At 29.8% G+C, this 25,974-nt stretch overlaps 3 protein-coding genes across 7 annotated transcripts in view; 1 reads left to right on the forward strand and 2 right to left on the reverse strand.

Moving 5' to 3' along the window:
- Positions 1 to 68: 68 nt before the first annotated feature.
- LOC128385706 (potassium voltage-gated channel protein Shab-like) lies at positions 69 to 14,664 on the reverse strand. 2 transcript variants are annotated; one of them, XM_053344597.1, is made up of 5 exons: positions 13,110 to 14,664; positions 7,845 to 8,705; positions 2,263 to 2,721; positions 1,161 to 1,212; positions 903 to 1,034 (listed from the first exon to the last, which is right to left on the reverse strand). In XM_053344597.1, exons 1-4 carry the CDS (start codon positions 13,920 to 13,922, stop codon positions 1,174 to 1,176), a joined length of 2,172 nt encoding a protein of 723 aa, XP_053200572.1. In that variant the 5' UTR covers positions 13,923 to 14,664; the 3' UTR covers positions 903 to 1,034; positions 1,161 to 1,173. The 2 variants fall into 2 exon arrangements, with proteins under 2 accessions (XP_053200571.1, XP_053200572.1); XM_053344596.1 differs by lacking the exon at positions 1,161 to 1,212 and having other exon boundaries at positions 69 to 1,034.
- A 1,013-nt stretch (positions 14,665 to 15,677) lies between these two features.
- LOC128385667 (synapsin-like) overlaps positions 15,678 to 25,974 on the reverse strand; it is a gene marked incomplete at its 5' end in the record, with an annotated part of 38,302 nt that continues 28,005 nt past the window's right edge. The window contains 3 exons of the mRNA XM_053344554.1: positions 15,678 to 17,996; positions 18,949 to 19,239; positions 19,653 to 19,861. Coding sequence (XP_053200529.1) covers positions 17,609 to 17,996; positions 18,949 to 19,239; positions 19,653 to 19,861 — 888 coding nt within the window. The remainder of the gene's footprint in view (positions 17,997 to 18,948; positions 19,240 to 19,652; positions 19,862 to 25,974) is intronic.
- On the forward strand, positions 20,423 to 25,858 carry LOC128385733 (metalloproteinase inhibitor 3-like). 4 transcript variants are annotated; one of them, XM_053344634.1, is made up of 4 exons: positions 20,423 to 20,945; positions 21,280 to 21,448; positions 21,938 to 22,314; positions 25,253 to 25,858. In XM_053344634.1, exons 3-4 carry the CDS (start codon positions 21,942 to 21,944, stop codon positions 25,798 to 25,800), a joined length of 921 nt encoding a protein of 306 aa, XP_053200609.1. In that variant the 5' UTR covers positions 20,423 to 20,945; positions 21,280 to 21,448; positions 21,938 to 21,941; the 3' UTR covers positions 25,801 to 25,858. The 4 variants fall into 4 exon arrangements, with proteins under 4 accessions (XP_053200609.1, XP_053200610.1, XP_053200607.1 ...); XM_053344632.1 differs by having other exon boundaries at positions 20,427 to 20,945; positions 21,897 to 22,314; XM_053344635.1 differs by lacking the exon at positions 21,280 to 21,448 and having other exon boundaries at positions 21,897 to 22,314.

Consider the following 25,974-nt stretch of genomic DNA (forward strand, 5'->3'; position numbering starts at 1 on the left):
TTATTGTTGAAAATGGCGAACTCAAAGTTAGTTTGACAAAACTTCGAGAATCAAAACAATTAAAAAGCTCGAGTACAAAGAGATTTATTAATTAGTTAATTATACAGTATTGTAAAAACCGAGGAAAAAACTATTAACATTATTGTAGAACAACAATTTGATAATTAAAGAGCCAGAAGCTTTCAAACTGAATCAAAGTTAATTTGGTTCGAAATGAGACAAAATTAAAGCTAACCCATTACTCTAGATTGATGGGCAAGTATCAATATTAATCGAGAGCGAATTAGTTTCATCAATATTATCGTGATTAACGAAAGATGGATGGTAATTAATAATTATCTCTCTTTGTTGTTCCAATTTGTTAATTGTCCGCAATTTAGATGTTACAACACGTCTGATTTGTACAAAGGATTAATATAAACATTTTGAGCAAGAAGTGGAGCTTGATCATCAGTAGTTAGAATTGGATTAACTTGATTTGTTTCACCATTTTTAGAATCAATTTCATTATTATTAATTGTTGACGGATCCTCACCGTTATTATCATTAGTCAATTGTTGAGTAATTGTTGATTGACTTGATTCAATTTGATGAGGCACTGGCGTTGAACTTGGTGTCGGATTATTGGATGGCGATGAAGATGATATTTGCTGTTGATTCAATTCGGCGACAATTTTGCTCATTAATTTAGGTTGTTGATTAGATCCTGAGGTAATTACTGTTGATGATGTTAATGGAACATTTTGTTGTTGATTAATTAAATTAACAATATCGGCTGTTGGAATGTCCAATAAGGAAGAATTGAAAGTCGAGAAGCAACTGGAATAAGTATTACATGATTCCATTGATGCGACTTCTGATGAATCTGAATCTCTGTTAATTATATCAGAATAAATATTATTCGGTTGATTGAATCTATTTAATATGATTGATTGGGACAGTCTATTGATTCCATCAGCTGATCTTAATTCACTGTGAGCACCATCACAATTTAAAGATTGTTCAATCTCTTCAAGAAAATCCTTGATTCTTTCCTAAAGATAATCAAAGAGTATAAATCAATCAAAAAGAAGAGCAAAGAGTTAAATGTATTGAAAGATGATTAGAATAGTAATTTAATAATTGTAGATCTAATTGTTAGTATTATCTTTTCTACTTACTAATTAGTTACTATTAATTACTTTTCTTGATCATGCGATTAACATGCAAATGCTATTGGGAATACAAACAATTAATAGAAAATTAATTTCAAGTTGATTCAATTCACTTTTACAAATTATTTGAAAGTTAATTTGGTTTAGTTTTGAGTTAACAAATTAGTAAATCAATAATCTTGTCATTAATCAAGAAATATAGTTAATTGTTATCGTGTGATTATTGTTATTAAATTATTACAGTTAATTTTGGTTAATTTGAATGTTAATATTTAATTACAAACCTGATTGACGATTAATTAAATTCTTAATTTAAAGAAATTGTTATTTACCTTAATTTCTTGACCAATAATAAAATGATTGATTGCTACAATTAGCTAATCTATTAATATTTTCAATCCATCTATAGTTATTAAAACAATTAGTGACAATTAGAAATGAATAAATTAAATAGACCAAAATTATCAAATTAACTGTTGATTATTAATCATAAAACATATTCAAAGAAACTATTATTTGTATAATTTACATTTGTATTATATAAAATTTGTGATTTTCTTGAATTGATTAGTTGATTGTGTTAATTATTTTTTACAATTAACAGAAGACAATTGAGAAGACAATCAACTCTAACAATCAAGGTGAATATGAAAACAGATCAAAAACATTTGGATGATGAAAATGAAAAGAAATTGAATAGAAAACGAAATTAAATGAAATATAATTAGAATGTCTCTTGATTAGATTAAGAATCACGATTAGTTGATTGTAACAATTAACATATAATGTAAGACAAGAGACAGAGAATCAATTATTTACAATCAATGAGAAATAGCGATTGAGCAATTTGAGAATACAGATCGTTAATTAAAGGTGAATGATCATCTTGAACAATTAAATTTCTCGTTAATTGTGACAAATTGATGAAAAAGTTAACACAAATTAAGATTTGATTGAAAGATGTTTGGTAAACTGTAAAAATTATTGATATTGATGATGATCAGTGTTGATTTTGTGTTGATTAAGTTTGATGGTGTTGAGAAGACGATGATAAAATTGATTCATCATTATCACTATTACTTTGATCACAATTTTGATTGTTACTTACAGCTGATGATGATTGAGCACCAGAACTTGTTTCCGGTTGCATGATTGATAAGGCTTTTGGTAAACATGATGATGAAGATGAAGGTCCAACCAGCCCAATGACACCATCCATTGAATCACTAGTCATGAATTTGTCACAAGCATTATTATTATTATTGATACTCGAAGTGATTACATTATCATTGACATTGTGATTCGTATTGGCAGATCGAGGTGCTGGTTCGAGGTCCATTAAGTTACGATCACCAGTTTCCCGAATCTGATTGACATTTGAATTCGGATTCTGGTTCACTTTCTCACTTTGGACTTGGACTTGTTGGTGGTACTGATGAGAGAGACGCAACTTGTCACGATTTAATTGAGCTTGATGACCACTCGACATCGTATGGTCATAACTGCGAAAACAACCAACGCCAGTCGATGTAAATCTAATCGAATCACCTCCGATACTTGCAGTGTCCTAATCACCAACAATTAACAAGAAAATTCAATTAGTATCGGAAATTTTGTCGAAAAGTTATCAGTTATCCTAAAAGCGATATTGACATTGTTTCAAAATTATTGATCATCAATCGATGAACAGTTTGAATTATTTGGGAAAAAAGTTTATCACTCATCTCGAAATAAAAAAAACTTTGTATCATTTATGAGATAATAATCAGAATAATATGATAATAATTTTATTCTGATTCAAGTTCTGAAATTTTTTCTCTCCCTGGGTTCATGACTAATGTTCAGATTATTAATACTACAGAACGATAATCATAAATCTTATCCTTCTCAGATTCATGGTAACCTTTACCCTTAAACATGGAGATGATATTTTATCAGAATCATTATCATATTATTTGGAAGATCATTCTGATATCTTCATCATCTTTTTTTCCTTTTCATCTTCATCATTTTCATTACTACCACTAAATCACTTGCAACTGATTGTCGATCAACAATTTATGGATTGTTGAGATTGGAGAAAAAAAATAGTCGAACCAGCAATTTATTTCCCTTCATGTTTTACCATTGGATCGATTTTTATTTTTTTCATCTTTTCTCTCTCTCTCTCCCAATCTTTACGATTATCTTTATCTTCACAATCATTGAGTCTCTTGATTACAACTCACAAGAATAACTAACAATCAATCAATCAACAGTCTCTATTAATCATCATCATCATTACAATTACAATCGTTTTAATCGTTACACTAATTCATTTAGATTCGACGTTTTTTCCTTCTCGAATATGGCAAGAAAACCAATCACCATTAAAACTTTACGATAAGTGATCAATTTGATTGTTAATTTTCATTTAAAATTTACAATCAAAATCGAGATTTTCTATTTGGAAACAAAAGGTGGAGCCACTTGCTAATTGTAACTTTCGGTTAGTTTAAAAATTGAATTTGGTTTTTTTCTGGTTAATTAGTTTTCACTTAAATTGATTTTGGTCTAATCTTTGATTGATTTAAGGCTTGAAAATTATCTCTAAATGGCTATTGCAATCATATTCATCGAAATCTACCAAATGAAAGGTAATTATTGAAGTAAAACTTGATTGGATTTGCCAGATCAATGATATTGACCTGTGGTCAATATCACTATGAAAGTACATTGAATCATAATCGAGATGATTTCTGTTTGTTTTTCATTTCTAGGATTATATTTTGTCACTGAGATTCGAGTGAAAATAAAAGTGTTACTATTGAATCGATATAATCAATTTGATTTGCGAATGAGGAAAAAATCAATAGTCTGAATGGTCAGTTGTAGACAGGGAAAAATCATTTAATAGGCTGATAAAAACTGACCAGAAGTCAACAATTTACTCTGAATTAAATGGTTTTCAATTCATTTCTCTACATTAAGTGTAATAGATACAATTAGTATATTGACAATTGACAATGAAAAGATCAATGATCCAGGAATCGTTACTGTTCAGTTAATAGGAACTGTTTTCCTTTGAGTATAATGATCAACAAATTAGCATGGAAATGAATACAATTCAACCTTTTTCCCTTTAACCATTATAACCTTTATACCAAAGAGACTACAATTAACTTAATAGTGACCAAAATTTTCATTATAATCATTGAAGACTTGAGCATTTCCCTTCACATGGTAGTCGTTTATTGTTTATTATCTTCAGGAATATCAGAATTAATCATTGATCTTCATGAGAACCAATTGATTTCACTTTGAGCGTTCCAAGTGTTGATAAACTAAGCAACTTGTTCACTGAATTCATTTCCTCAGATTATTCAACTGTTGTTCCTTTATGAGTTTATCATGAAAATGGAACTGGAAAAAACTTTCATATACTCTTCCTCTTGTCGGATATTCATATAGCATAGTTTTTCAATCAAATGTAAACAAAAAGTTGAAAAATGTGATATCAGGGTAACTCTGAATTCTGATGAACTTTTTTTCTCAACTTGATTCATCGTCTTAAGCCAAGCTGAGCAAACAGCAGATAAAGTTCAAGTGAATAAGGAAATCATTATTCTTAACTGATTCATATCACCAAAAGTTTTCCATGTCAACTTGACATGATAAAAAAAGTTCTAATCCATGTTATTTATTATTAAATGAACTTTTCAAACTCGAGGTATTTATTCATAAATTTCATTCAGCTGAATCCTCTTCAACCAAAGGTCACATTGATTGTATTCAAGGTTGACAAGGTGAATGTGCAAATTGTTGTTCATCGCAAGTAAACTCAATTTAATCATCTCGAAAAATCAATAATCTTTCAACTACAAATTAACTCAATACATCGTTTCACCTCCTAGTGTGTCTGAGTATATGTTTTGGATCGATGAATTGACCTAATCAGTTGATTGTTGAAGTGATCATATCAAGTTAATAGTTGAATTCATCTCCAATGAATCAGAATTATCTTCTCATCATGAAATAATATCACAGAATCTTTCCATCTATTCAATTTCTCCGATTCATCAATAATATTTTCACCATTTTCGTTTCATATTACAAAGGTCATTTTTACAATTCGATAATATTATTATCAAACATTTTATTCGTTATTTAAAATTGAACTGAGAGAGAAAACCAAAACTTTCTAATCAGATCAATAATCTATCAATATGGTTAATCTTTGATTGTTATCATTTTATTAATTCATTGTCACAGAATTAATTTCATGACAATATGTTGATAATAAGAAATTCCCACTGATCAAGTAAGTTTTTATTTCTATGGGTAAATATTATTACCTAATAATTTATCGTAAAAAAAATATTAACACAATTAAGAGAGCTAATAACTTTTCCTTAATCGCATAACCGATAATCATCATTAACTAAATCAGTTGATTAATACTCGCCTTTTATTCAATACATTTCAAGCTTATATCCATGACCTCAAGTTACATATTGATTTTACTCTGCAATGACCTGGAATTTGCTATAACCATCATCATTATCATCATTCTGATGATGAAAATGATAATAGTAATGGTTTTATATCCTCCGAGGAGGAGGAAGAGGAAAAAACCCTCCACACCAATTCCTCGAATCGATTATTATTGATTTAATTTGCTTCCCTGAGCATGTCACAGTTTCACCATAACAACAACATGATATTCAAACTTGCCTGTTGATCATTTGCCGATAAAATATTTCCTCGACTTCCTCTTCCCACTCCACCCTTTGTTCACTCCTCTTGAGATAATTATTAATATATCATGATTCAAATTTCGACGAGTTTATAATCAATCAACTGAATCAAATTTCCTAAAATCAAAATGAGAAAATGAATTAATCTCTCAAATCTCTCATGATTAATTATCAACCTTTTTCCTATCATCTGAATAATCAATTGATCGTAATTATTTTTATTGTTTAACCAGATTATTTAAATTATTCATTATTTCCACCATTATCGTTTCAAGCTCAGGGTATTCAGGGTAATCAGATTAATTTTATCGTCATCTGGTTTACGTCTAGACGGATTATTGATTCAGTTTGACAATTGAACATAATTCAATATGAGATAATTATCTAAATGGCAAAAGACTATTAATTGTTTCTGGTTATTACCGTGGACAGTTTATTATCACCCTAAGTATAATTATCGTTAGTTTATTAGGATTCAAATCAATTGATCGCAAATCTAATAACCACTGATTGATACTCGATATTTTCAATTTACAAATAGATTGTCAGTAAACTTCAGCTGAATTAACACCTAGAGCACAATTTAATCTCGAGAAAGTGATTAGTTTATTTGGAAATTAACAAAAAAAAAGTTGATTAAAATTTGGCCCATATTCTTGATAAGGTATTGACCATCATCTTATGCATGGATATCAATGATAAGAATAATATTGAAGTTCAAGGTCATTGGGATGACCTTTGTGATCGTGATAGACCAATGAGCGCTTACGACGCTGCGAGTATCGGATATGCGATAAAAATTTGATTTCTCCTCCGTTTTCTAACTTTAATTGACTGGATTCTATTAATTGTATCACCCATTTTGTACGATTTACAATCTTCTTTAACAATTAACTTCGTATATTGTTTCTTGAATATAATTAATCAACATCATGTTTAAAACCCACTCTTGATTCTGGATGATGATCAAGTGAATTATATCAACCGCAGCCAAGAACAATTCAATTTCAAAGTGTATCACAAAGTTAATCAACTTTCACTTGATTCAATTAACCTCACAATCTAAGATTTCACATTCAGAAAAATTTAATTATGTAAATGTTTAAACTTTCTTGATACTTTTAAAAATATAAAATGAACAATCAAATCAACAGAGAATCAAATTAGCAACAAAATGATGATTAAGTAAAATAAAGGCAGCTAAATATCAACACTTAGAAACAATTTAATCAATTGTTGATTTAACGATTAATATAAATTACTAAATCAAAAACAACCTTTTGAAATGTTAATCCAATTGGATTTTAACTTGATTCAGATTTAATTTGATTGTTGTGACAAATGTTGAAATCGATAATCTTATTGGATTGAATTCTGTTCATCCATGAATTGAAATCTATTCAAGTGTCAATCTCAATTCATGGAAATTCATTCAATCATATTTTTCTGTTAATCAATTGATTTTATTGTTAAACAAATTCTGATGACTTTGAGCTGAAAATTAAATTTTCACCATTGAAAGTTGAATAACTTTTTCCTCATCCCTGATAAAGTTGAAGGTTAATTTGATTGCTAATAAATCAATTGATCTGATTTACTTTGTTAACATCTTTCATTTGCTTATTGATAATAACAAACAAGCTTAAAATCAATTGTCAACAGTTAATTGTAAGGTAATACTTGTTAATTTATGATCGATCATCGTTTCTCAAGTGATTATGGTTATTATTGTTTACTATTAGATTATTATCCGAATCGATTTCAACTAATCAACTAAAATTACTTGGTGAAAGTAATACAGTTATTTTTTGAAACGTTGATCGATATCTAATTATATTATAATCTAAATACAGTAACAATAGTAAAGTGACTTATACTAATCAATTATAATCGTAATTAACGTTGATTATTCACTTTCGGTTCAACGACATTGGGACAACTTGTGTTAACTTACCTGTTGCGTTTGTGTCTGTCCAGATTCAACGAGAACATCAATAATGTCCATTGATTTAGCGAAGGCATCACGTAAATTGACATGGGGAAAAGCGACAATTGACCCTTCCCGTTTGGCCCTTTCGAGAGCTTCCTTACGTTTCAAAGCTTTTTCTCTTCTCATTTGATTCTTATAAAACTCGGCAAAATTGTTCACAATAATGGGAATGGGTAGAGCAACAACAAGAACACCACAAATACAACAAACCCCACCGACAATTTTACCCGCTGTGGTGACTGGATAAATGTCACCATAACCTACGGTTGTCATGGTAATCGATGCCCACCAAAAGGCCTCCGGGATTGAGGTGAAAGCTTCATTTGTATCTTTTTCGGCAAAATAAACTAACGATGAGAAGATCATTATTCCAATGGCGAGGAAAAGCATCAGAAGACCCAACTCTTTGTAGGAATTTCGAAGAGTGAATCCAAGTGATTGAAGGCCAGTGGAGTGACGAGCGAGTTTCAATATACGAAGAATTCTCATGATTCGAAAAATTTGTACCAAACGACGGACATCAGCAAAGTCTTCCGAATGGTTGTTCCGTTCGATCACAAGGCTTACATAGAAAGGGAGGATTGCAAGAAGATCAATTATATTTAAATAAGATTTAAAAAATTTCCACTTATTAGGTGAACAGATAAATCTCAAGGCATATTCGAGGGTGAACCAGGCGATACAAATGGCCTCAATAACGGCTAGTCGACTGTTCTCTCCGCTTGGTTTATTACTCGAATCACGTTCTTGTAAGGAAGGAATCGTGTTTAATGTCAACGCAATTGTCGACAAAACTATGAACAAAATTGAGACAATGGCGACAACCTAAATGGTTAATCATCGAAAATCAATTATCAGGTAATCAGGAAAAGAAGTGGGAGAAGAAAAGTAAACAATTAGTTAATCAATTGGGAAAGAAAAGTTTACATTTACACTTTTTTACTTCTTGTATTCAATCAGCAACTAAGAAAATGATTAATGTTTGTTTGCTTTTCAAAAAGTGCAATCGACTTGATTGTTGCGATTAATTGTCCATTTTGTATCTTTAATCTTCACAATCGATATGATTAAAGTGTCGACTAACTTAATAAACTTTTCCTTTAATTGCAAATCGTCTCATCGAAACACTTTGGGTATTAATTTGCTTCATTAAATGTGATAAGTTGTTGATTAGGTTGATTAAATTAGTGTACGAATTAACTTTTTTTTTATCTTTGATTGATTAGTTGATTTCCTTTTCTCATCTTAACATTACGTCTTTATTACATTTCTAATGATTTGTCAACATGATTACAACTAGAATTGATTGTTTATATGTCGTAACAATTGATATCATCAATCAACCAACTAAATGATCAGAAAAGGACACAAATTGTAACAACTTTAATTTCATTGATAGTTAATATTATACATTTGTATCTTGTTAATTGATGGTTTGTATCAATGTTTAAATTGTATCGTTTTCATGATGATAATAATATTCAGTTATATTCCCAAAGGAATTGATGACAATTTATTTGAAAGAAACATTGAGATGCAAATTTTGCTAATCACCAATATTTCCTATTAAATTTGACAATTTCTCAAGTTCTAGTTAGCGAACAATCAATAAATTATCTTATACTTTGATTAAGAATTAAGCTAAACAAGCAACTGAGGATAAAACTTACGATTCTGTCAGAATCTTGAAGAAAATGTAAAAGGCAGAAATATGATGAAAGAGATGGAGAGAGTAGGAGGGTGAAGATAATGATGATTATGTTGATCATCATGATCCTCATCATCTTCATGGTGTTGATGATAAACTGAGACTGAGCTGAGAGAGAGGAAAAAGTTGAAATGAAAGAGAAGATGAAAAGTTGATGTAAGGTAAGAAAGTGACATCTTGAAAGAGTGTAAGTGATGAGGAGAGAGAGAGATAGAAATGTTTTCCAGATGAAAATGAAGATGAAGATGAAGATGATTAGTATGATGGAGTAAAGAAAATGAATAAGAGCATGAAAGATGAAGATAAAGATGCGGAATAACTAAAGAGATGGAGAGTAAAAGATGAACTAGAAAAAAATAGAACTAAAAATGATGAAGCAACAATAATGCTCCTTGAAAGATGATCAACAACTAGAAGATTATGAGATGACTCTGATTAGATTATAACTGAAAATGAACATAAACAATTAAAGCCAATTAGTTAAAAGTAATTAGTTTAATTCTAAATGATAACATTGAGGTTACATAAAGATTAGAATCAGCTGATTGCTTATCTAATCCTTTACTCGGTTGACAAACTATTCAAATGAAGTAATAAAATGTTTCTCTTTCTTTCAATGTTTTATTACTTGTTTTCTTTTAAATATCAGATACTAATACAATTTAAATTATTCTATTCGATTAACTTAATTAATTGCCTATTCACTTGGAGAAAGTAAGTTAATTAAATATCGAATGGGAATTAGTGTGTAACCTTTTCAGGTTGAGAAAGTCAAGTTTCCTCTCATGTTGGAAATGTTAATATTTTCGTGTCAACAATCAACTTGAATCAGCACAATTTAAATTCAGTTAAATTGTTGAACTATTGCCATTCCCATGAGATACATGATACTCAGTTCTGACTGTTGTTCATCCATTAATTGATAACTTTAAATAACAGATAATTCTGATTTTCACTTAATGTTTATTTTGGTGACTTTTAGTTTTTTTTTCATTCTGTATTCCCAATAATTAACTCTTACTGAAAAAGTTAATTGTTTATTCAGATAATTGTTTCCACTCAATTTGAATTCGACTACTTGGAATCGAATTGCTAATTACAGTTGATAATGAAAATCGAGTCTCGAATTTGTTATCTTTTTGTCCATTCGATGTCCACCAGAACATCAATTACTTTTAGTACCTTGAAAAACTATCAAAAGTAATCTGATTGTTCAGAATTAGAGAATTAAGAAAATATTTAATTGCTGTTTTTGATTAGAAATTGAAATTTTCTCATGACTATTTCAATGATTCCAAAGAGACAGAATTTCAATTCATTAACAGGCAAGGAAAAAGCTTCGATCTATTAGCTTTAATTAATGATCAAAATGATGAAATTTCGTTCAGATTCTGTTGACACGAACCAAATTGTCACGATCAAAATTATTGTGACATTTTTTTGAATGAAAAACAAACAAAATTGATCAGTTTACTAAATGTAACTCGATACAATTTAAACAAACTTACAGCTTATCATTAGATTTGAATGATTAACCTGACGATCTCTTGATTGTTAGGAATTAATTAATAGCTCAACATAGATAATTAATCCATAAATGAACCATGGAAAACCTAAATTCGCCATTTTAAAGTTTCGATTTAGCAATTGGATCTCTGGTAAAGACAAAGACTATTACAAGAGATGATAAAATGGGTGGAGTGGGAGGATAAGATTCTGATCTGAAGGAAGAAGATGATATTATACTGATGATAAAGAAGAAGATAAATCGCTTGTTGAAATAATAACAACTTTCGATGGAAAAGTTTGTCAGGGTAAACCAGAAAATCGATTTAAAGATCATACAACATATCGATCTAACGGGAATTCAACATTCCCTGTGAAAGACTTGCGATAACAATGATAATAATGATGGTACAAACTCGATTCCCTTTTATTTTTCGTTCTCTCAGAACTTTTCTCATTCACATGATAACATTAATCAACATTATCTGGTTACTTTTTTATCCTCATCCCTTTATCTTCATCTTTATTATCCGTTTTTTTCCTTCTCTTTCCTAATCTCTTATTGTTTTTTTATCAAATAATCTCAACATTATCATAATCAATTCAATCTAATATATTTAATCCATTGATTGTTAAACCATATCAACATTCACATGTTAATCCAGTTGATTGTTATTACAATTTTATCGATTAATTTGATCAATCAATAAGATTTTTTCATCAACTACTATTTCAGTCACTAAAATAGTAGTTCATTAAACCTTAATTGTTAGAAAATCATTGATTATCTTTGCAAATGATTAATTGATTCTAATTGTTTGACGGATTGAACAAATTCCTTGTTGTTAATATACAACAATTTACTAATCATCAAAAATGGGATGAGCTATTTTCCAATATTGATTTAATTTCAGTTGATAAAATTTAATACTTTCGATTGTTAATTTTGCTTAATTACTCTAATAACCTTTCTCAATGAATTAACTTAATTTTAGCAATAATTATTGATAGGAAAACGAATGTCAATCAGCATATTATTTATTTTTACCAACAATTAACCTTGAGCAATTAACTCTTTTTTCCCTCTGTATCTAAAGTTAATTATTTACCAAAGTTGATTGGTGACAATTATTGACACAATCAAGTTCGTCATATTTGATACTCGAGAAATAATTAACTAATCAGGGTTATGTAAATATCATATGAATTGATCAATTGTTAATTACTATTATGTCAAGTAAGTGATAGACAATTAGATTCAAACCTGATTCAATGTATCGTCTATCATTGTTGATCATGATCAACAAATGTGTTTACTGTTAATTTAAATTGTTATGAATTAAGTATTTAATGTTGTTGTTGTTGTTGTTTGCTGAGTGTCTACAATTAACTTAACTGGATTAGACTAAAAAATATGCTAATCTATTTAAAGAATCGTTGAGGTCCTTAAATTTAGCATCTCTTAGAGGATGAAGATGAGGATGAAAAGGAAACCCCAGCAACATTATCACCATTTCCTCTGGCAATTGGTTAACATTGAGATGCCAAACTGTGTTTATCATCATCATGTAAAAAAGATGCTTTTGATGGCGATGATGATGATGATGGTGATGAGGAAGAAGATGAAAATATTTAAAAAAGAGGCAAAAAAGAGCAAAAGATTGAGGGAAAAATTTCCAAGGAAGAGAAAATATTTTCTCTTTAATATTTGATATTCTCGAACTGATTTCTCTTCATCAACAAATCGTCACAATCAAATTCATTAGAGAAATTTGAATATTCGACCGACAAACAAAATTAATCATTTTCATTTTCTTAACTGTTATGAGTCGACGAAGTAGAACTTTTCTAAGAAGAAAAAGTTCCAAATTCTAACCTTGATATGTAAAAGTCTATTTGAATTCTGTTGTAACATGTCAACAGGTTCGTCAATAGAATATAATTTTTGTTTCTCTCTATTCAATTGGCGCCAAATGTTCAATTTGGACGTTAATTGTTTGGATTAATCATCTTACCCTTGAACTAATGGATGATTGCGGTTTCTCCATAATGTCCCAGAAGAATTTTTGATATTTAGCTAATTTACCATTTCCAAAATGTTCCTCATCTCTTTGCCTCAGAGATTCAGCTTCTTTCCTCATCTCTTCATAAACATGTTCCTTTCTTTGGTGATATTTATACTGACAACATGATTCCAAATAAAGTTCATCAACACCCCAATAATCGAGATCCTCGCTAAAGGCCATGACACACATTTCTTCGATGAGATGCAGTTTACCGGTTCGATAGAAGTTAAGAACAGCTGAGAAAGAACGAGGATGTCGATCAAAGAAATATTCATTATCGATTAGGTTATAATCGTCACAAAGCTCCATGATGGATTCGTGGTTTGTACACTCACGAAGTCGACCTAATCGAGTATGTGGAAGCCGCTCCAAGGTTCTCCATAACACTTCGTGCTTAATACCACCGACATTTAATAAAACTCGACGATTAAGTGCTCGAGATTTGATCACCGATGAAGATTCTGGACTAATTAAACCGATTGTTGTTGAACCATTTACGATCGGTGTTGATGTTGGTAATATGGATTTTGACTGTTTCGGATTAATGTTGAAACAATTGTTGACCATTGGTCCTCCTATGGATCGGGATGGACGATGATAAACTCCGGTGGCCAGTCCATTGTGAAGAGGTGAATGATGAGCCGATTGAAAACCGGCCTCGATTGAAAGTCCGATTGATGTTTGACCAACACCAACTGACCCTGGATCCGCTGCTAAATCAGTTGATCTATCACTGGTTCCAGCTCTAAGAGCATATGACATTTTTTTCTGATAGAATTACAATTAATTCTGATTCAAAATTTAATCTCTCATATCAGAGAATTGTCAATTACAATCCATTGGAAAAACTTATTAATAATTAACTCAAATTGCTCAATGATTCAAATTGAAAAGCACAAAAAAATGTTCACAATTAACTGGAGAAAAATATGATTGGAACATCAAATTAATCCAATTGAATTGAATACAAGTCACAATTTAAACATAATTGTTTAGATCGATTCACATTCACTTTAACTGTAAACACAAATTAACTTTTAATTGTAGCATCATTAATAGAAATGAATACGATAACAATTAAAAAGAAAATAACCAATAAAACTAATCAATTACGATGATCTCCAATTAATATCACAATAAGTTAATTACACTGATTAAAAATTTAGAATAATAATTAGGCACTAGAAAAGAAAATGAAATAATCACAATTAGTAAGTTAATTCAATTAACTATCACAATTAACAGAAATCACAATCAACGAAAAAAAGCAAATCAGCAAATAACATTCGGGGAAAAAAGTAACATGTTAGAAAATTGATTAACAATCAAAGTTAATTGTTGTCAGTGAACAAAATTTAAAAGGAAACAATTGACAACAATAGTTAACATTTTGCAACGAGTTTAATTGTTGATCAAAAAAAGACAATCAACTGATTATCAACATAATTGTTTGTTTTTGTTTTTCTTTCGGTTTCCAATGATTCTGTTCCATATGAAAACTGTTAACTCAATTGGTGATGATGAAGATGACGAGTGAGTCATTTTCAGGGAGATGATGATAACTGAATACAGGGTAACCCACAGGAATCGAAGTGGGAGTAAGAATGAGTAAAAAATATTCGTTTATTAGTCGAGAAAGAGAAGGTAACAAAAAATTTCTCTTTCTTTCTCTCTTTCATCTTACAGAACTTTATCTCCATCATCATCATCATCATCATCTTTCTCTTTCATTTTCTCTGTCTGTTTATCATCATCTCCATGCGCATTCAAATAACAATAAGAACTCATATAATAATCTGTACGCCTGATCAAATGAATTTCCTTCGGAATTGAACTGACGAACATTAGATTCACCCTGTAGCTAAATTTACTCTCTTTCGCTTTTCTCTGTCTTTTTTGTCTTCATTCTCATTTTCATCTTCTTTTCTTTCCACGGTGAATTAGGTTACCATGTTTTTCCAACTAGAATTTCATATTCTTGAAATAATTTCAATCGACGAAAAAGAAAATGGTTACTTTTCATCTCGTTCTAAGGCCTCATATGATAACTGATCTTCTTCCGATTCCGAGGTAGTAAAAGTTTACCCTGTTAATTGTTCAGTTAATTCACTTAAATCAATCAACTTTCCTTTCGGTTTGCTTAAGTGTTAATTGTCTATTCAGCTGTTTTTCAATAGTTGCAAACTTTTCTCGTTAATTTAATTTACTAACGTTATTTGTTTTAATTACAAGTTCTACTGTTGTAATGGTTTAATTAATTGATTACTCAATGAATTTCTAACAACAATCAATTTCATGATAGAGACAACAATCAATTGAAAGTTAATTTAAACTTTTTCAACCAAATTAAAGTGATTACACTGCCATCTCTTGTTTTCCAATGCAACTAAATTCAATTGTAAATTTTCATTTGAAAATGATTAGTGATTATCGTCAGCAATTTAGATGATTACTGGTTAACTTAATTAATTTTATCCAAGTACAATAAAAAAAACATGGACACAGTTTTAATTTCAAAGGAAATCCTAATTTTATTGCTTAAATCATTTGTTTTAAACCAAATTAATCATTTATTTGATATAATCAATTTTGATTATTGGCTTTCAATTTAATATCTCAACATATTATTTAATTGTTAATATTAATCAAACATGAACACAGATAAGCATTTTATCAACCAAAAACAACAATTTAACAATATTGATATTTTTCCAGTTTTTTTTTCAATTTCTATGTTGTAATTAGTTAATTACTTTAATTGGTCTTTTACAATTTGTCAAGGACCTTTTTTAATTAGTCTAATTGGGTGAAGGTTAGTTGGAAATTAATTTGGATTGTGATGATATGGGATTGAGTTAACGAAAAATTGAGAATTAACAATTAACTAGTAGGATGAAGCAATTTAGTTATTTGATTGTTGATTATCAAAAACAAATAGGAGAGAGAGAGAAAGAGAGGAAGTTGATTACTAAATTAATTCAATCACAATTGACATGAGATTGATAATTAGTCTGAAAATTAAGATGATCTATTAATACAATTTAGTTAAGAAATTGATTAATCTTTCTTATTTCTTTCATTTACAGTAATTGCATTTCTTTGTTTATACTCTTGACACAACAATTAGTTAATTGCTTCGATCCTTTTGAATTTAGTTGTTTCTTTCATCCAATTATTATAATCAATCTTTTTTTTTTTGATCATTAGATTGTCAACATAAATTAATTGTAGTGGATTTAAGAGACTAGATTGTTATCCTGAGGAACGAAATTGTTACATTAGGTGTGAGAACCTAATTGAAACCATAATCAACAAGTTTCAAGTGAATTGATAATTGATTGTTAATCAGTTGAAAATGGTGATACTGTTGATTGATTAATAATTAGGATGATTTGATTGGAACTTAATTGAGCCATTGACTTATGCGAGATCATAAATATTGATTTAAAGTCCATTCGTTATAAATGCATAAACTGACCAAAAGGTTCACCAGTGGACACAACAGGATTAAGATTAACTGATTCAAAACATTAGGTGATCCTTTTAAATTGGTAAATTATTGAGGTAAATCATCACAATCAGATGATTATTTGGTAGTTAAGACTCGGCAGGAAAAGAAAGTTAAATTATAAGATTGAAACGATTGGCTCTATGTACTTTTTGTTACTCTTCATCCTCCTAATTGTGATAATTAAACCATTTCTCTTTATTGATTTGATAAGAAATCAACACACAACCATCATTAAGTGTTAACAGAGGAAAAAATGTTTCTAATTATCAACTCATTTAATCCAATTATCCATTGATTCAAGTGTCTGCTTTGTTGGAATCAATCAAATGGAAAGGTAAACATCACCATCGATCAGGAGAAGAGGATTAAACAATTTACAACCGGATTAAAACACTAAATTTAAATTGTCATAATGGTAACAGGTAAAGGCTTGATTCGCGTTTGAGAAACGGGCGAAAATCTTTCATGTGACAATCCGACTTCCGCTTGGAAATGGGTATGTGAGTGTAGATGAATATTAATTCATTAATCTGGTACTGATTATATTACTTTTGTTTACAGTTATATAAATTCACTCTAAATTAGTTAACAGCTATTCCTTTAAATGGAGATCAGTGAAGCGAAAGGGTCAACGTGTATGAACTTCAAGTTCAACTGCAATTTTGTTTCAAACGAAATTATTTCAACTACTTTTGATTTGGAAAACTTTTTTGTTCAACTAATCAGTTCAGGAAATTTTCATGAGATAGAAATTCCGTGAAACATGGTATTCGGGGGCAGGGGCAAGGAGATTGATGGACAGTTGAAACAGCAACAACCCATGAACAGAAGAGTATGAAAAATCAGCATCAACATGGAAAACCAAAGAAAACGGGAGTCGAGATCAAAACGATAGAGAAATTGAATCGGTGAAAATCAATTGAGATTCACTTTTTCGTTACATGTCACCGAAAATTCCAGCAAAAGTTTTTCGTAAATTCTTCATTGTATCATCAGGATCTTCTGATTTAGTTCCCGTTGGTTGATTACTATCGTCAGTTGAGATCGACGCTCGACGGAAAAGGCCTTTTATCTGCTGGGTTGTTTGTCCAAGACTTGAAGTTGGACCACTCGACTCATTAACTATCGAAGAGCCTCCGGCGGTTGATGATCCAGCGTTTCCAAGATCACTTGCTGATCCAATTGAGGTTTGTGATCCTCTTCTAGGAGCTCCGGTTGCCGTGTTTTGATTTGGTCGATGTCCATAAGTCGGTCCAGCATTTGGATCATCTGATGAATATCCAGTAGTCGATGATGTTGTTATACTTGATCGAGATAATTGTTTACTAAATATTAGGGGAAAAAGAGCAAAGAAAAATTAAACTCAACCAATTAACATTAGAGTTCTTTCAGTATGAATGCATATAGTATCTTATTGAAATTTATATGGAATTTGGTTCATCAACAGTTAAGAGAATTTAAATAATCAATTTATCTTCTCGGTTTATGTTTAGATGGTTAAATTGAATCCAGATGATGACCAACTCATCATAAGAACCATAAAGACTGTTGCTTCAAGAGGATTTCTTAAGAGTGAGTTACCTTGATTTCTTGAGATTACACAACAGTAATTATATTTGCACAATTACCCGATATTATTATTACTATTGTAATGAATTAACTGGCATAGAAAAAGATTCGGCTAATTAAATAAACGACTAATTAAATGTAGTAATTGTGGAGAATCGGATAAAAAAAGCTTAAATTTGCAAGAAAAATCCAAGAAAATCTTGTTTATTTTTCATGCATAAAAACATCGGCTCGAAACTGAATACAATTAAAAAGGTGAATCAGTGATCTTAATTTATGCTCAATCAAATCAATGGTCATTAAAGTAATTAAATCAATCAATCATTACCCTTTTATAGTCTCGGTTTATTGTCACAAGTGAAAAATTTTCCGATTCCTACAAAACTGAAACCCAATCACTTCATACTTACAACCCATGGATTCTCGAGAGATGAACAATTAACAAGATACAAAGAAAAAATTTGAGAAATAGGCAACAATTTAAACACTAATTATAAACGAAACAATCAAATTAACTGGTCGAGTGAAACAAAACAAATCTAAATTTTAAACGAATTTTTCTGCATCTAATTATTCTGCCAAGAGGTGGTGACACCTTCGAAACTTTATTTAATTTTAAATTCTAAATTTTAAATTTTCTTAAAAGATTATGTAACATAATTTATGTTTACAATTATTAATAGAATCTTTTGTTTTTAATTAACTTACGTGATTACAGGTCGACCACAAAAATGTTGCATTTTACTGGTAACTAATTCTGATATGATTCGTCGATCCTCTTCCTGTGTTTCCCCCATCAGAATCATCTGAGAACCAGTCACCTCATAAATGTATTCTTGTCCATCTTTGGCCAGAACCGCTTCAACTGTGACAATGTCCAGTCCATTGAAAACCTCGGACACTTCATCGATCCATTTTTTGTACCTTTCGGTGACAGGACATTGTTCCAACATGGATGATCCAACATTAGCCTTCCAGTTGCCCGATATGGACTTTCGCCTGAAATGATTTTCCAAAATCAACACCACCAACCCGAATAAGAGTCGAGAGGTCACCAAGATGTAAAGATAAACATATTGGAATCAAAAAGAAAAAGACCAATTAAGAGGCCGAGAGTTAATTCAACTAATTTTGGAACAATTTTGACAAACAAGAAGCTGTTGGGAAGAAGGACAAATTTTGTCAACCCTGAAGACCATGTTAAAGGATTCGTTACAGAAACTAAAGACTCAGTGTCCCGGACAAAGTGCTCTTGATTTGGTTAACTTGGGCCATCAACAAAAATCAGGAAGTGGAATGAGGATCAGAAATTGTTTTAATTAAAAGCAAGATGAAGATGTTTGAACAACAAGTGGATCCTCAATTATCATGGTCAATTGAATGAAAATCTGATGACAAGAAAATCAACTTACATGAAAGCCTTGTAATTGCCACCAATCTTTTGAATGTGAATATCACATTTGGAGTCTATGAAAGGTTCGCTGGTGACAAAGGTCTTCGCACAAGCCACTATCGAGACGATATCTTGAAATTCTGATGGATTCTCAATCTTCATCTTACCCTGACCACAATGAGCGTGGCCTATTTTAATTACACATGGAAATCGTGGTGCATTTGTTAACTGTTGACAATCAGGATAATAAACAAACCGACCAAGAGAATGGGAATCCAATGAATCCAATAGGCAAAAGACCAAGGAAAAAGGAAGGAAAAAAATAGAATATGTCAATTTATTTTCTTCTCAAAAATTCTTGTATTCAAATTTAATTGAATTTCGACGTTGATTGGCATATTGAACTTATCTTCTTCTTCTCTCATCTCTCTTTTTCATGGAACATCTTTCAACTCATTATCTTCAGGAATTATCATCATTATTATTATACCAATCACATGGGGAAAAGGCGAATCAGAAGCTTCAATCAATTTCTAAAAGTTAAATGGTTAAATTAACTCCTGATGAAGGATCTTGTAAACATGATACTCATGATCTTCCTGTTGAAAAGAGCAAATAACTACACAATCATGTAATATAATTAACCTTCGGTTTCGTAGTAAATTGTATCAACATATTTAAGATCTCTCTCTCTCTCTCTCTCTCTCTCTCTCTCTCTCTCTCTCTCTATCTTCAAATTAAGACACCGAGTGAGAGAGAGGAGATACAACCATCAACTAGATATTGAACATTACCAATTTGTTAATCTATTTGAAGACAAATTTTCCCATTTCGAGAGTTAATCATCATCAAGAGTTTTGTATACACACAATTACACCTAATCCACAATTAATTACACAAACATTGAGGAGAAAAGAAATGCGAGATAAAATCGATACCGAAAAAGGAATCATTCTAATTAATCAACTTGCCGATAATTAGGTGTTAATAAGATTCTCACTTCTCTTCACATTTCGTTGCCTCACATATTAATCAATAATCAACTCTAATCCAACTGTCAAAAGTTAAACCGAACAACCAATAAATCGGTTAATCTTATCTATTGGTTACTCTTTTATTCACCAGGGACAAGAATCAAATTGTTCCATTTGTTTATGTAACATGTAAACAAGAAAATTAATTTCTATTGTGTGAACAAGATTAATTGAACATTCATTTTCTTGATTCTCTTGTTTTGGATGTTTAATCTTTTAAAACAATCAACTGATCATCTTCTTCCAGAACAACAACAACAAATTCTTAAAAAGCTGATGTAAGTATATAATCTAAGCTCTGATCAACAATCTTCTTCTCATTCTCACTCATCTTCCAAACTCAACCTTCTAACATCACTCACCCGAATCATCATCTTCTTTATTTTCTCTTCTCTTTCTTCTGTTCTTTCGTTATTTATCATCATCATCATCGTCAAGAGTATTTCCCTCTCTCTCTCTCTCACACCTCTCTCACCATTCGTTTGTTGCTAAACACTTCTTTCTGTTCAGTTTCTTCACCGGCAATTCTGATCGTCATTTATCATTGTAAACAAAACGTTTCTAAATCACAATCACATCTTGAATTGTTTTCTTGTTTCAATGTTTCAATAGTGACAATCACCATAATCACAATCTCCTTTTCTCTGCTAATTGAATCATCAACAATTACTATGGATTGGTCAATATAAGTGAATCGGTTTCTTCATTGATTCTCATTGATTTTTTTCCTCTTCATTTCCTTTTTCTCATCTCATCATTAATTCAACGAAAACAAAAACAGGTAAATCCAATTGATTATTCCGTTCCCACTTACCTATTAACCCACCATCAGTATCAAATCATGAGAGTAAAACTTGCTACCTTAATTGAAATGATTATTTTCATCTGGTAAACACTAATTAAAGGAAATCCTTTAAGCCTTTATTACCTTTAGATTTCATATGTTGATATATCATATCAACAGTGATAATATTACATAGAAACATAAACATTATCATCATCATTTCAATCACAATTTATATCATCTTTTAACTGTTAATTTTTTCTATTAATACTATTAAGTGTTGTTATTGCCAAACAATCAACAAATGAATAGACATGAATACAGAAGTTAATTATCCACAGACAATCAGAATCAATTGATTTTCTCACTTTGATTTACTGTGAATCCTGGAAAATTAATATTCTCTCTCTCTCTCTTTCTCCTTTTCTCTTCCCCATACAACCAGTTAATTTGAACAATTAAATTAATCAATCTATTGAGTGACAGAAAAATGGCCAATCATCAACAATCATCAACTCCCACAATCAACATGATTAACCCTCTCTACTTAATTGTTGCGGTTATTTGGTGTTTCTATTTACTTCCATCATCATCAATCGCCTGTTCTTGTTTCTACTCTCATCCTCAAGAGCATTTCTGCACATCGGACTTTGTTGTTACCCTTTTGATTCAAGGTGATCCCAAACGCTTAACTAATGGTCAGTCTGATGGTCAAACTGGTTACTTAAAATATCCAGTAAAAGTGAACAAAATATTCAAAGGAATCGATAAAACCGCAGTTCGAAAAGGATTCATATACACAGGGACAGAATTGTCTTCATGTGCACCAACATTTACGCCAAACGTTACATATCTAATGACAGGTAAGACTAAACAATTAAATTATCTCACCAATAGTTTCAGTTAAATTGTTTTGTTTGAGATGAAATCATCGAAATGTTAATTGTTATGTTAATCAGCAAACTATCATTACTTAATGATTACGCCATTGAATATATGAATCATATCAACCTAATTTCATATTTTCCCCTTTAATTATTATACTTTAGGTAAAAATCTGATTAATTGCTTTTTTCTTGAGAAATACAATCGACAACTTGTTGATAATTAAGATAATTGTAATTATAATCAAGATTTTCACAACATTAGATTTGTCTCGATTCTGACAGTTGATCAATTGAATGTTATCAAATCTTAAATGTCAAGGTAACAATTAACTTTTATACTAGATAATCAATATTTACAATTTAATAATATTTTCTGATTATCATGATAATTCATTAATGATAAGTGATGATTAGCCAATAAGTTTCTTAATTGATTGTTTAACGGTTTTCTTTACAATCAATTAATTGCTAATTGTTACCACTAATAGACTTTCAACTTTGACCTTAAATTGACCAATTAAATAAATTGATTGTCAATAATTGTTGATAATCAAAAATTTAACTAATTGTTCAACCTTTGACAAGCAATTTAACTTTACTTTGATTATGTTCAAGGTTGATTAGTTAATTAAATTGCCTTGAAACATGTTTTTCCATCTTCTAGTTTTGGTCAATTAAGTTAATCAATCAGTAGCAATTAGTATTATCACCAACCTTGAAAATCATCTTAATCAAAAAATTCACTTTTTTTTGATAATGTTTACTCGCCCAGCAATTAACTTAATTTAGTTGATCGAGTTAAAAAATATTTCTAAGTAATTTAAATTATCGACTTAATTTAGTTATTACAAAACCACTATTCTGATTAGTCTTGATTACCTGAACTTTTAGTTTTAATTGAAAATTAAGTGATTTTTTAATCTATCTGATTATCAGTAACTCTTAATCCTTAATTGCTTCAAATTGATCACAATTATCACTTTAAACTGATCCTTGATGTGCTAGACTTAATACTGAAATAGCTTCCAACTCACATGAAAATTACTAATATAAATCAGCTAATTAACTCACTAATTAACTAATTAGACAAGAATCATAACATGAGTCTTGATATGTTACAATAATAAATGTAAGAAATTAAATTTCCAACAACAATCAACTAAGTTTTTCAATTACAATAAAGATAATATATGAAATATCAATTTACAATTGAATTAAATTCTTAAATTGTAATCATATTTTCATCTAATCAACAATTAGTTGATCACAGAGTTTATGTAATAATATACGTTTAAGAAATAATTTAACTTGATTGCTATTAAATTAAGATTTTCGTTTACTCGAGAATTTGATTGAACCAAACAATTAACAAATCATTACTTTCTTGACGAGAAAGGAGACATTTTGATTCTTGATTATCGCAATTAAATTAACTCATGACATAAATTTCTAAATGATGTTATCTGATTAGTTTATGACAATTAGTGATTCTACTTGATTATATCTATGATTTCAATGGATCAATCAAATTTAATTATGATGATTTTTCTTCAAATATCAACAATCTTAACAATTTAATCTTGATTTTTTCGTATTTAAAACTGAATAAATCAAGCAATTAACTTTAATCCTGATGATTTATTAGTTTACATTTGAAATAAATTGTAAATTATATTAATAAATTGCTTCTGGTGTTACCCAAATAGTTAACGTTGTGTATTAATATTTACTTAATCATCTTCAGATCAAATGAACACAAGTATCAACACAATTAATAAATTGTCATCAAAATCACTTCTAATCACAATTAACCGTAACAATAATACTAAATCGTAATAAATGATTAATTTAATGCAAAGTTCAAATATCAAATGTTTATAAATCATTTTGAGCAATCAACTAATCATAATTAATGTAATCAATCTTGATCAAACAATTTTCCTCATTCTAACCCCTCATCAATTGACAATTAACTAATAAAAATTGTAATATGATCGCAATTAACTAACCATTATCGATGTTGGGTTGATTACATTGTGATATTAATCTGAGTAAATTATTATCAACTAATTGTTTATAAACTAAATCAACTAAATTCTTAACATTTTCAAGATAATAGTAAACGAATCTCAATCCAACAAATTAAAACAACTAATTGTAAAGTTTTTCACTGAGCAATTTATTAATAGTTGATGATTTATATTTCGTTTCAAGTGTTGTTAATTGTTACAAATGAGATGAAATTTAAAACACGATTATTTCCCATTAATCATGTTACTATTAATATTTTTTACTCTATAAGATTCACATGAAGAATATGAATTTCATGATAACTTAATGTTCAGCTGAACATGAGATTGATTGGTTCAGTCAACTGATGTCATTGTTACTATTTGTTGTTCAATGCGAACTGAATTAAAAAAACGTAGGTTGTAACAATTTGTGAACACAATTAGTGAAACTTGGAGTTGATTTAACATTTTATGTCAACCTGATAGGATTTTAGTTGAATGATTAACTTGATAATAATTAAATCTGATTGTGTCATCATTTATAATATCCTTTTATCATTAATGATGAGTTGATTTAAATTGTTTAAATTGTTTCATATATTAAACCAATGATCAGTTTAATTGACTTTGATTAAGCATTTACCATATCAAATTGAAGATTTTTGATTTTAGCTTATGAATTTACAATTGAGTTAATCACTTGATAAAGGAATTGATAATTTGCCAATTTCACGATTATTAACCAAGTTTATTTTAATTGCTATCACAAGGAAATGTTGATTGCTTGACAATTCACTGTTGAAATGATTTTAATAGTGATAAACATTTCGAATAATCTAAACTGATATTCTAATCTAATTATTGTTGTTAATTAATTTCTTTCTATTTTCTTCAATCTTTAGGTCGTATAGTTGATGGTAAACCTTTCGTTTCTCTTTGTAATTTCATCGCTCAATGGTCTCATCTGAAGGTTCGACAAAAGAAAGGATTTCGTCGTAACTTTGCTCGAGCTTGTGGTTGCAAAGTGATCGATGCTGAGCCTTATTCACCTTTCGGTTATTACGATGAAAGAAATTCGGCTAATCATGGTTATGGATTAACTTTTGATAATAATCGTCGTCGATCTAGTAGCTGTCAGTGGGACACTAAATGGGAAATCGAGTTTGATTGTCAAGCTGATTACTCAACATGCACACCATTATCAACGATACCCGATGTAAAGCCAGTTACAGGTTCGACTGTGATTAATAATCCACCAGGACCTAATGATGTAACCTTCAATAGTTATAATCCTTTTAATCCTAAACCTAATCCTAATCAGACGAAGAGTCTTCAAAGAAAGCGTTCAAAATTGGGTCAAAAATGTCAATGGGATCCAAATCCTGATTACCTTAATTGTTTGCAACGCAAAGCTGAGCAACGAAAAAAGTACCTTGAAAGTGAACCTTAAATTATGTTAATCATTGTTAATATGGAGTAAAATCATTTTTTTAATCAACTTTCACGAATCTTGAAAAGTTTCCACTGTTCCTTATATCTCTCGAATCAATTGAAAATTGGCAATGTCACTATTACAATTATCTGGCAACACTAATTGTTATTGAAATAGCAGTAACATTATAAC

This window comes from Panonychus citri, unplaced genomic scaffold (assembly GCF_014898815.1).
Source record: "Panonychus citri isolate SS breed McGregor unplaced genomic scaffold, ASM1489881v1 Contig00050, whole genome shotgun sequence".
Taxonomy (NCBI): Eukaryota; Metazoa; Arthropoda; class Arachnida; order Trombidiformes; family Tetranychidae; genus Panonychus; species Panonychus citri.